This window comes from Athene cunicularia, assembly GCF_003259725.1.
Source record: "Athene cunicularia isolate RWA chromosome 2 unlocalized genomic scaffold, athCun1 chr2_part1, whole genome shotgun sequence".
Taxonomy (NCBI): Eukaryota; Metazoa; Chordata; class Aves; order Strigiformes; family Strigidae; genus Athene; species Athene cunicularia.
In genome coordinates, this window is record NW_020799095.1 from 106856578 (window position 1) to 106868749 (window position 12172).

At 38.3% G+C, this 12172-nt stretch overlaps 1 protein-coding gene across 1 annotated transcript; it reads left to right on the forward strand.

Annotated features, from left to right (window-relative positions):
- The first annotated feature begins 3894 nt into the window (after window positions 1-3894).
- Window positions 3895-11858, forward strand: LOC113476290 (transthyretin). The gene is made up of 4 exons (XM_026841708.1): window positions 3895-4074; window positions 4865-5004; window positions 9541-9676; window positions 11576-11858. The coding sequence occupies exons 1-4, from the start codon at window positions 4006-4008 to the stop codon at window positions 11681-11683; spliced, it is 453 nt and encodes a 150-aa protein (XP_026697509.1). The 5' UTR covers window positions 3895-4005; the 3' UTR covers window positions 11684-11858.
- The last annotated feature ends 314 nt before the right edge of the window (window positions 11859-12172 follow it).

The following is a 12172-nucleotide window of genomic DNA, read 5'->3' on the forward strand; positions in this document are numbered from 1 at the left end:
GAACAAAGTCTGAGAATGGTCATTAAAACTAAATGCAAACATACTCCTCATAGAAAATCCAAATGGGCAGCAGGCTGACAAACGCACACACCACACAGACCTGAAATGCCACTATTTTTTAATTCAATTCTTTACAAATTGAAACTCAAGCTCAAACATGAACCTCCCTGAGCACATTCTTTAATTACAAAAGCATTATCCCTGACTTTTCAGAGGGGGGGAAATGTTACATAATTAGCAAATAGTGAAATCAACAGAAAATCTCTCACTGGCTTCAGCAGTTATTGCATTGAGCACTCACTGACATGTCAGAGCTCTGCCACAGCAACTCAGTGGTAGACACCTGAAGCAAAACATAAAGAGTTCTTGACTCTAGTTCAGAAAATTCAGGCAAACTTCTCCGAGAGGTAAATCTCAGGTCTTTTCCTATAAGTGCCTATGGAATGTTACTCCAGAAAAGTGAAAGAAGGTGTCACATTCAGGTATCTATATTATAGAAAGGATTTTTTTCAGAGCTCAGGAATTTGTTAATTCTTTGGAATGTGCTAGAGAAATCTATCCAGATTACTGAATGGCTTACCATCTATCAGCCCCTTTCACTCCAGTGTCACAGGAGAAGCTTAAAGGTTTTTTATAGTCAAAGTCAGATATTCCAGCCTGTCTGAGCATTTTGTCGTATAGAAGCAGTTGGCTAAATAAAATCAAATAGAAGGGAATGGAGCAGAGAATAAAGAGCTTATCTACATAAAACAAGCATGAGTGTGTAAGACTACATGGAAGAGAGAGAAAAATACTGTAGCACAGTTGGAAAAATCCTTGACATAAACAAGAGTATTAGCGGGACATGTTTGTTCTTGACCTGAATGTTGTAATGCTTCCAAGCAGGGAATATGCTTTCATTAAAAATAGGCATTAATTCTAATTCTTCAGAGATGAACTTCAACTGATTTGGAATTCAGATAAGCCTTAAAGCATTTACATATTTGAGGATTATCTACATTTTTCCATAACTGGGGGTTTCATACTTCTTGGATTCCATAAGACTGAGGCTACTGTGTACACCAGGGACTCTTCACCATTCTCTTCTCCTGCTCCCTAGTCACCCTGTATGCTGGGTGATCACCCCTTTTTCTGGGTTTTATGTGTCTCCTAGTCCTCAAATAGCCTTACACCACCTCTGTATTAACTATGTAACCCTACTGTTTCTTCCACACCAGGATTCCTAAATATTTCTTTCTGAGGTGCTTTCAGTGGCTCTATTTACTCTTTTCTTACAGTAGGCCTTCTATGCTATTGCTCTGTGCTAAGGCTCTGTGTTGCACCACTTTCCTTGGGGCACATAGGCTGCCAGCAGTCTCTGGGAGCTGCCCTGTGGAATTCCTGATCTCTATGGCAGCTTCCCTACTCCTTCAGAAGGCCTAGAGTTTCCCAGTCCCACTTACTCCTCAGTGCTCAGGCCCTTGTCGATTTTTTATCTGGATAAGTTATTAATTTTATAAGTTTCAGACTCTCACTGCATAGAAAATGTTTAACAACTATAGACAGACAACAGTCAATCAGCACCTGATGGATGCTCAGCAGTTACCCAGTCCCTTTCTCCTTTTCCCTTCCATAATCATGTTTTGATTCTCTACCAATGGAGAGCCATTCTTCTCAGCCAGCTACTCCAAATTCCTGAGCCCTCCCAGCCATTTTACAGAAAGCCTTAACGTCTTGTGTTAATAGGTTGAGGCTGACAATGGGAGGAGGAAGATCTAGTAGCATTGATTTTGCTAGGCTATAGTAATTTTAAATTAGGTTCACATGGGATTTTAATAAAATTCTGTATAAATTCTAGGAGCTCCACGGCTTTCCACATCAGAGAAATAATAAAGACTTTCTTTTTTACCTTCTCAGCAAGTCCACTGCTATCTGAGAATTTACAGAAATAACCTAGTTATCTGCAAAACGTGTAAATGGTGATTCACAAACATGCAATTTCCCTTCAGAATTGTGCCCCTCCTAATAGTCAAAGGATCCCTGTCTAGGTTATGTATAGGATGGCAAGAGCTGAAAAAAGCAGCAAAGGACAAGAAAAAAAAAATCATGCTTGGGGATAGAATTTTCCATGCTCCTTATTCACTTTAAAAAACAGCTGCCAAAAAGTCAGTGTTATAAAATAAGACAGTAAAATAGATAATATGCACATCTGAATTGTACTATCCCTGTAGACCTGATTTTTCAGAAGCTGCCACCTTGCATGAAAACCTAGGAAGAAGAATTATTTTTTAAGTCATTCTCCCATAGCAGAGCAATTTCACATGCAGGCAGGTGCCAATACCATTAACTCCTTGGCATTAATTCCTTGCAGAACATCTGATAGCTAATGACAGAACAGCCTACTTGCCTGAGAATACAGATAGTTTCTCTTCCTGACATACAAAGCTTTAGTGCTTCAGAGAAATATTTACAAATAATGAGACCAAAATAATGAAGTAAAGTGACAATGCACATATTTAAGACCATTATTCACCTTTCCAAGATCTGAATGTTACCCACAAGCACTAGATTGTATCATGATTTGTTACTGTTGGGCACCTTGCATCGACTTTTACGTGCACACAAAGCGAGTGTAGAATGCTACCTACGTATCAGCCTGCTTTGCTGTAAGTACAAAGGGCTCTTTGATCCCAGTTCAGGAGATTACTGTAATATAGATTTTTTCAAAAACCAACTTTGCCTAAAAAGAACAACTGCATAAAGCAGCCTGAAGGCATGAAAGCCTCTGAGAATGGAGAATACCATCCATGACTTCTCTCTAAGACCTTCATCATAATCCTATTCAAGTTAAGAGGCGAAATTGCTTTTTGTTAGAATACTGTGAAATCAGTAAAAACTAAATGTGCCAGCTCCTGAGAGCAGAATTGTAGACTCGAGGTTGTTTAGGACACGGGGAGAAAGAAATGCCAAACAGGGCTGTTTATTTGTCCCTCAACTAGCGCAGGCTACATTATGGACAATTTTTATGTGATGCAGCCAGAGAAACACAGCTACACCATGCCTACTCCCCCAGTTGACATCTTTTCCCAATTTATCTTGGGGTTGAGTTCACCCCTGAAAAACCTCTTACTTAAATGATGCATTTTAGAGCATAACAGCACCATTTCCAGCATAATAAGGGTTTGGCAACTAGAAAGTTAGCTGGGTGTCAACATAGCTACCAGTCTGTGATACTTTCCTTGTCTCCTACTGGGGTACATGGAGCAGGAGAGGATTCATTTCACTTTTCTGAGACCTTTATCTCTCAAGGGGACAGATCTCAACAGATGACTTCCCAGTGACCAAGAGGAAACCTCAATATCTACCTGAAGATTAGGCAAGATAAATCATTAGAAACTTCTGGTGAGAGACCAGTGTTGTCAAATCCTATCTAAATAAGGTTTCAAAAAGCAACATTGCTCCTTTTCAACAAGCAGGGAAAGTGCTTGGGAATCTCTCCCAGCATGGACCATCAGCACTGCTTGAGCCAGACAATGAACAAACTCCATCACCCATATACTGAGTCTGCATCTAAGAGGGAACTGGTCTTCAGAAAGCACTGAATATATTGAGAAGAAACATGGAGTCGGCACAGAGAAAGCATTGGGGCATTCTTGTGTACAACCTGAGGGCAAGGTAAAGATCTCCTAGAACTGGTTGGATTTCTGGGCTAACAAAGGTCATTTGCATTATTTTGTGAAGGGTTTTCTACGAGTCTAATCTCCCCAGGCAAGGGTCATGTTTGTGCCCGTTACTTATTCTCTTTGCTCTAGTGATCCTGTAGTCCTTCCATTGACTGCAATGGCAGTGCTATTCATGAACTGACTCTAGGATTGGACTGTTTACTAAGCAAATAATCAGAATCAGCAGATTTGGAGTCATATGGGCACCCAATAAGCAGTCTGTTTTGTTGTAGGATTGGCTATAAAATCCCAAATCCCCTCAGCTCCTAGCTGCTGGCACCAAGGCTCACTAACAGCAAACAGAATGGCCTTTCACTCTGTGCTCTTCGTTTTCTTAGCTGGACTGGTATTTTTCTCTGAAGCTGCACCACTGGTGAGTCTCTTTTTATTCTAACTCAATCATTACAAGAATGATAATCTAGATTTTCTAGATGACTAGCATCTTCCCCATTCATGAAATTCCGTTACCATTTGGCTTTGGTAGAGTGTTATTTAACTACTATTTTTAAAGTAGCTTCTTCAGAATTCTTAAAACTTCTTTTTTTGCCATTTACCCAGCTATTTTAGTACATGATGAAAGGGTCAGGATCTAGAAGATATGACCTTTTATTTCTATCTGCAATTGTCAGTTCATGACTCACATCCTGTATCTTCAATATAAAGGTAGTTTTACCTTCTTCACCAAACAAGTGCTTCACTAAAGCACTAAAAAAGTATTTCTGAATTATGACTAAGGATTCCTTATAGTATAATGAAGCTTAAGAAAAAAATATTCATTCCACCCTAGGGATGTCATAGGTACTTCTTTGTTGGTTTCCTAGACTAACATGCTCTGCCTGCACTTAACAATAATTTACTATTTTCTTATTTGTGATCTCATTAAAAAGGTATACCTTAAAATATTTTCCCAGGGCCATATGCAACTCTAAATATTTATCATGCAACCTGGTGTGTGTGTGTGTCTAATAAAGTTATCAGTATAAAGCTCTAAGATACTCTGCTTTAAGAAATATATGCTTGAAAACTAGCTTTGAATACCATTTGTCAAAGAACTTGCTTTTAAGTCAGTGTTAATTCTGCGATAAGAATCCATCTTTTCTTTGAAAGAAGGTTTTGCAGGGCTGGTGAACAGCTCCTATACAACCTCTCCTGCTTTCCCCAAGGTCTCCCATGGCTCTGTTGATTCCAAATGCCCCCTCATGGTGAAAGTGCTGGATGCAGTCAGAGGAAGTCCTGCAGCTAACGTAGCTGTGAAAGTCTTTAAAAAGGCTGCAGATGGAAGCTGGCAGGACTTTGCTGCTGGGTAAGTTATGTGGTCTTAAGGAACCATTTTCAAGGTGCCTCGGGCAAACAATTGAGAAATAAAGGGAATGGAAAAAAAGAGCAATGTTCTCTAGAATGTGTCACACTATCACTGTTAACAGCATGTGAATTCTGGTCTAAAATCCATCAGATTCAAGTGGAAGCTATCCATGACTGAAATATGTGCTAATTGCAAAAACATGTCACGATGGTCATCTTATTTTTGTAAGGGAATAGATTTAATAATTAATTTTCTCCTTAGCTTCAGTAGTATCTTTCCTTTCCAGAATAAGAAAAAAATAAAAAGCTTATTTAGCAGAATTTTGTAGGCAATCCAGATCAACCTACTATCTTCATATGCAATGGATATAGAGCTTTATTTGCAGCAGTGACATACAAAATCATCTCTGTAAACTTTGCCTGTACATGTGCAAATTATAAGCACATTAGTTGTCTTCTCCTGTGTAACAAATATGCTGGTTGGAAGAAATTCTTTGACCAGAAAGTTTTAAAGACTCCTACTGTAACACAACACAGAAGCACAATCTCAGCATTTGTTTGTGGTCATTTCTATAGATCTGCATGCCTTTTGCTAGAAAGACAGCTCTAATACTTACAAAGCATCCTCAGAACATCAATGAGGGGCAGGGAATAATATTACTATCTTCAGTCTTCAGGAAAATTATGGGTAAGAGAGGAATACAGTTTACTAAAATTCAAATAGGTGATTTATTCAGGCATTTAAGTTTCATTGAAATAACTCACTGAAACAAATTTTTAAATATGACAAGAGAAATCTCCAGTAACAGCAGGATATTCAAGCACAGAATGACAAGCACAAGCATGGACAGGAGGCATGATTTGCATAAAAGATGCAGAAAAAAAAAAGAGGAGACAACCACAAGGAAAGAGATACCTTTCTCTACATCTAAAAGGTTTGGGGTTTTTTATAAAATTCAAAACAAAAAATACTTCTCCCACTGAAAAGGAACAAGAAAGGTTATGAGATTGAAGCAGAAACAAACCCCTCCACTCCTAAATGCTGAGTGTTAATCTAGGAACAAATGACTCTCAGAATGGATTTATATACTTCAGAGAAACCTCGTGGGGGGAAAAAAAAAAAAAAAAAAAAAAAAAAAAAAAGAGATGTTGTTTTCAAGGAAAGCGGAGGAAAGGATAATGTCTTGTCCTTAGTGTTTCTGCCATTATTAGGAAACCCGTATTACTTCAACTGTTTTATCAGGTGCTGTTGAACATGTAATACAAAACACATTCTACAGCAGAATAAGATAAATGCAACATCAGTGTTAAATGCCCTCACTTTTTGGGCATGACAACAGTTTTCTTGTTCAGTTTGCAATGTTGCTCTCAACAAGCCCAAGGAGACAAATCCCACAGCTGTTCTTAGCCAACCTCTGTTGACCCTTTAGGTCAGTACACTCCTGAGAAAATCAAATCACTTCTTCTTATATAGAAATTTAGAAGATTAACCCCAGGCAAGTGAGAAACATTTTGCTGGGGGAAGGCAGTGGAGGAACATGAAACCACAATTTTTATTGCAGGTAAAGATTTTGGCTTTTCCCTTGACTTGCATCTGAACCAAGGCTGCTCTCAGCAATACCACTGACTTTAGCTAATGGCACTTGTTTGAACTGGATTTTCATACAATTGCAATTTTTTTCTTTGGGGAAAACCAGACTTTCTCTGTGTTAAACCAGATGAAAATCTGAATGCAATCTGTAAGTAATCCTGTCAGGTTAACAATATTTTAAGTTACAGTACCTAGCAGATGCATATGGAGAAGTTACATTTTGTACAAATGTCTGTAAATGTTATTTTTTTACCTTTTTGCTAACACATTTTAGGGAATTAAGCAAATGCACCTAGCAACTGGTGAATTTGGAGTAATAGTATTTAAAAGACAGGGAAGAAGTTAGCATAGCAACAGCTTACTTTATTAAGAGGCTTATTTCAAAATTAGTCTAGCCAAAAATAAGCAAGAAGAGATAACTCAAGCCAAGACACACTCTGAGGAAGATGTTAGGGCACAGAGACCTGGGAAGCATGTGATTTGATTTCTATATGAACTCCTCCCATGACTAGCTTTGACCTTCTCATGCTTCACATGATTTTGGAAGTTTAGGTCTTCTCATGTAACTTAAGAGTTGCATTCATCAATCATAGTACTCATGTGACCTAGGATGTAAATCATAAAACAAACAAACCACCCAAAACTGCAGCATATTTGAAGTGGTTCCCCCCCATTTTCCTTTTTTTTTTTTTTTTTTTTTTTTTAACTCCAAATTGATAATTCATGTTCCTGAGGTTAGAGCAGAGTTTATCTCAGTGCAGTATGTATCCCAAGAGTTCATAAATGTCATTGCAAAGACATGGTTGATTTAATCTGGTCACAATACACAACTAAGGTCCAGACAGTGTAAAAGAGGATCAGGACTGCAGTCTAGGCTGGAGCCATTTTTGCTGGAAAAACACAGCTTTTTTAACTGTCCATCTTACAGCAGATGCTGGCAGTCCACATCCCATGAAGAATAAGCAACCATACCATATTTATTCCCCCACTCAGCCAGAAATCCAAGTGCTGTTCAGGAGGAAGCCCTTATAGCATTTCACTACCAGGGCTGAATGCAAGGCATCCTCTGCCTTGTCCTAATCCCATCCAGGCTCTGAATCACACACTGTCCTCTTGGCTGTCAATGCCACAGTAAAGCTGAAGGGTTTACTTGTGAGACCACTTGGCTACCACTTAATAACTAAAATTAAAAAAGTGCCATTAACTCCTGGTAGTGGGAGTCTTCAAGTGAACTCTTGTTTCCAGTTTCCCAAGCGTTCTTGATGGTTAACATCTGCAAATCTGGGTCAGCACCCATCAGGGAAAGCACTATGCAAGCTGTACCCACACTTTTTCAAACTAAAATTTATTTGTTTACCTGAACAAAGATTTTGAGGCAGACACGATTTTTCCTTGTAACTGCTTTATGTCTAGACACTCCAACTTGCAAGCAGATGTATGTGAATTACTAACTTGCACTCTGAACACTCCTGCAGGATCTCAGCAATTCTGTCTCACAGTTTCAAGGACACTTGTCAATTCATTCTTCATTCATTTACCTATCGCCTTTTACTAAGGCAATATAGTTTATGCCAGGAAGTACTAATTAAACCAAAATAAAATAGATGTGTACACAAATTGCCCATGAACCATGTTTCAAATAGGGCTTGGATTCTCTGAAGGTTTGGTCTACCAAATACTGGATACAGTTCATTTCACTTATATTGGAGCATTGAGATGTTTGTCAGTCTTCAACGTGCTAAACTTGAAATATAAGAAAACCTGAAAATTAACATGGGATTTTCAATCCTGTTACTTCTTAATTTAAGCAAAAGCTGTGTCATACAGACTTCTTTCATTCACCACCACTAACCAGAGATGACAAATAAGGTGGAGGAAGCAGTGGCTGAAAAAGAAAAGCTGCAATAGCACAGATTATTCTGTTTCTGATAAGCAGGATGTCACTGCTTTCTCCCCTCCCTCTCTTCCTCCTCAAGCCTTTCTGTTTTCTGACTGGATAGCCACTCTTTGCCATAAGACAGGAAAGTTCTACTAGTTCTTCAAGTCAAGGCTTTTTTCATTTTTCCTTCAACTACATCATGTGGTTATGAAGAGCTATAAATATTAAATAAATATTTTCAGCAGAAAAAAAATTGGAAAAAAATAGAAATAAAAGGAGGGAAAAGAGATAAATGCTGTTTAGGAGCTAAGTATGTAAATATTTAAACAGTGTCATACAAAGCTTGTACTTTTCAAACAAATAGGGTGTAATGCCAGCTATATTTCCTTCTTTCTTCTGGACTTCATTCACCCACAATTTTTTGTAACAAGCTGAGTACATAATCTCTCTGAACTGGGAATTTCTATTGCTCATTTATACGGCACCCAGTGGAAGAGGACCCTCCTCTTTGACCAAGGCATTGTAATTCAAATTAGTAAAATCTTGTGATGCTAAATTGCTTTTCCAAGACACTACCACCCAGGATCACATAAAACTGCATCAGTGTATAGGGGTAAAACCTATAGACAGTGTTAATAACTAGAGAATAATTTTCCAATAAAATCTCTCTTTAATTATAAATTGCAATTTGCATCTTGCCTTTCATCATGACAATTCTTTTCCTAAGCCACTAACATTTAGTTCCAGAGGACACTCAGTAAAAGTTAAACGTGATACTAAAAGAAGGGCTTTTAACTATAATCCCTGCCATAGCAACAGCAATGACCAAAAAAAGCCAGCCAGCTTTGATTTGTGATGTACATGGATGAGTTGGTAGCAAGGACAGGCTCTGCAATATGGAAACATACACTATATAGGAGGGGGGAATTATTTCAGAAAATGGGAAACAATTTAGTGTAGAATTTGGCTGTGCAGCACTTCTGTTATTTAATATTCCACATTGACTTTTTCTGTTTAGCATCTAAATGACAGTAGAAAATATTTATGTAGATATTTTACCATTACAGGAAAACCACAGAGTATGGGGAGATCCATGAGCTCACAACAGAAGAACAGTTTGTAGAAGGAATATACAGGGTTGAGTTTGACACCAGTTCTTACTGGAAGGGACTTGGCCTTTCTCCATTTCATGAATACGCTGATGTAAGTACTTGCAGATATAACTGATAACCTATATACTGTGTAGTGGCATCAGCTGGAAAAAATAAATACAGTCTTTAATAATGAAGGAGCAGCATCATTCACTGAAATGGCTCGCTGCCACATAACACTGGGCAAATAAAGGCAGTATATAGCCAGGTAAGCCAAAGGAAGCAACCAACTTCCCTGCAAATACTGACACAGCTCTTCCACAGTAGAGCTGTGCCCATTCATCCAGTCAGACTGGTAGGGAGCTTCATTCAAAGAAGAGCTACATTACTCAAAAGTACACAGTGTTTATAAAACAAGAAAATAAAATAAAAGACTGCTTTTATTGTTGCTGAAGGAATATAGGGATTTGGAAATCCTAATTTTATAGGAAATAAACTATTCTTTAATCAGAGGTATTTCCCCTGTATCAGTCACCTGAAAATGTATGAATTCTAGTATGACCTGTAATTACAGAAAACATTAATTCTTTCTGGTTTACCTTTTTTTAAAGAACTATGATCAGTACTGAAATATGTAATAGAAAAAAAGGCATAAAAATATAAATAAAAAACCATAGTGGGAAAGCAAAAGTCAGCTGTTTCACTGATACTCAAATTTCATAATCAGACCAGGAATATAATCATGTCTTATGCCTCCCTTTGCTTTCAGCCCTACGCTGATTTATTATATACTCTATTCTATTACATTTACTTAGCACTCAAAAAAAAAAAAAAAAAATTGTTTAAATTCTTCAGGCTTAATTTGCCATTAAATTTAAGTTTCCCCAAATTAAGTAGTCTGGAATGGCTACAGATTGTGTTGTAGAACATTTTAAACCACAAGTTTATGAAATTTTGTGGACGACTAAAACAAATTACTAAGGCCCAGATCCATAAAAGTCTGAGGTGCAGTTTGGGTCATTTAGGTAAAATAAATAATCTGCAAAAATATTCCCTAACCATTTGGATGTCTGAAAGTTTCTGGGCCTATGGAAGAGCTTCACCTCAAAAGGTGTTTAAAAGTGCCTGGTTGATACTGTTCCAGCTAGGCTGTTGAAGAAAATTTTCTTTGACGTAATAGGCTACAAGTCAACAAATTAGCCTTGGAAGTGGGCTGAGTTCAATGCCTGTCTGTGTACAAGGTAACTGAAGCCTAGTCCTCACACCACAGCAGCTTAGACTCTGTCAGGACCAGGATGTAGGAGGGAACTCTCTAGTCTTCTTGTACAAAGTACATCATGGTTCAGAAGATGGTTTGGCTAAAGAGAGCCAAAAGAAAGTGGGAGCTTAACCCAAGTGACACTTTCCTGGGTACTGAGTGTCCCAAGTTCCAGGGACTGATTTGGAGAGCAGCAAATTTGAATTATCTTAGGACAAGGGGGTCTCCTTGTTCTGGCAAGTCTAGCCACCCTGTTCTTAATGCAAGAACTGACCCCATCAACAGCTGTGTTAAAAACAGAAGTGAGGCACTGAAGTACAGAAAGCAGCTTTGGGCTCCAACTGCCTACCATGCTTGGACACCTCACACAGAGGTTGTATTTAAGTTCAATAGATGTGATTTCACCTGCTGTCTGTCTTACTGGTTGTTTGAGATACCTCCCCATCAACTTCCCATTCCACATCACAAACTAGTTTGCCTGACTCAGGTGTAGGAATCTCCATCTAGCTTCACCACAGCCAAGGCTTTTTGTGGACCTTGGTCCAAATCTCACAAATTTCTCAGTCTCCACTGAACATTACAAAGTAACAGGGAGCATTACCCTTCAGAAGGGTAAAATCATTGACTGGACAGAACTGGCAAAGTATTCTGCAGAGGAAATGGATGAGTTGGTAGCATTGGTAGCAGTTGGTATTCTTTATAAGGTAGTTTTGAATGTATGGTGTTGATCATCACAAGTTTTCTCTTTTCCAGGTGGTGTTCACTGCTAATGATTCCGGTCACCGCCACTATACCATTGCCGCTCTCCTCAGTCCTTTCTCTTATTCAACCACTGCTGTTGTCAGTGATCCCCAGGAATAAACATGTACTGTCGTTACACAAACACCCTCCTCCACTAGAACTATTGTAGGCTTTTATGAGGAAGGTTTTTCCTATTGCTAATGCATAACTTTTTGCTACATTAGGAGGTTTTTTTTCCATTTTGTAACCTGGCAAACTTCAGACAAGTCAATAAAATGTTACTTCTTTAAAACAATTTTCATTCTATTGGTGAAGTTTTATTGTGTTCTAAGGTGTCGTGATTTGCATTCAAGTGCAAAGGACATCTGGAAAACATGCACTGCATGGCACTTGATTTGGTTCCCTTATCTTCCTCCGCTACCTTAAAAAAAATCTCACCAAATGCATTGGCTCAAAATAAGAAAGTTATAGAATTGTGCTGCCTTAAAAACTTTGACCAAACACGTATACTCAAAATAAGAAAGTCATCCATGCTACTCATAGTTCATACACAGAAGAGATGCTCCCACTATCAACAAGGTCACAGGGTAAATAGGAGAAATTTTGAAT

Excerpts from the sequence above, each read along its gene's own strand:
- LOC113476290 (XM_026841708.1), top strand. The coding sequence starts at position 4,006 with ATGGCCTTTCACTCTGTGCTCTTCGTTTTCTTAGCTGGACTGGTATTT. Across the intron at positions 5,005-9,540 it reads TGGCAGGACTTTGCTGCTGG|GAAAACCACAGAGTATGGGG; the intron begins GTAAGTTATGTG and ends TTACCATTACAG. Across the intron at positions 9,677-11,575 it reads CATTTCATGAATACGCTGAT|GTGGTGTTCACTGCTAATGA; the intron begins GTAAGTACTTGC and ends TCTCTTTTCCAG.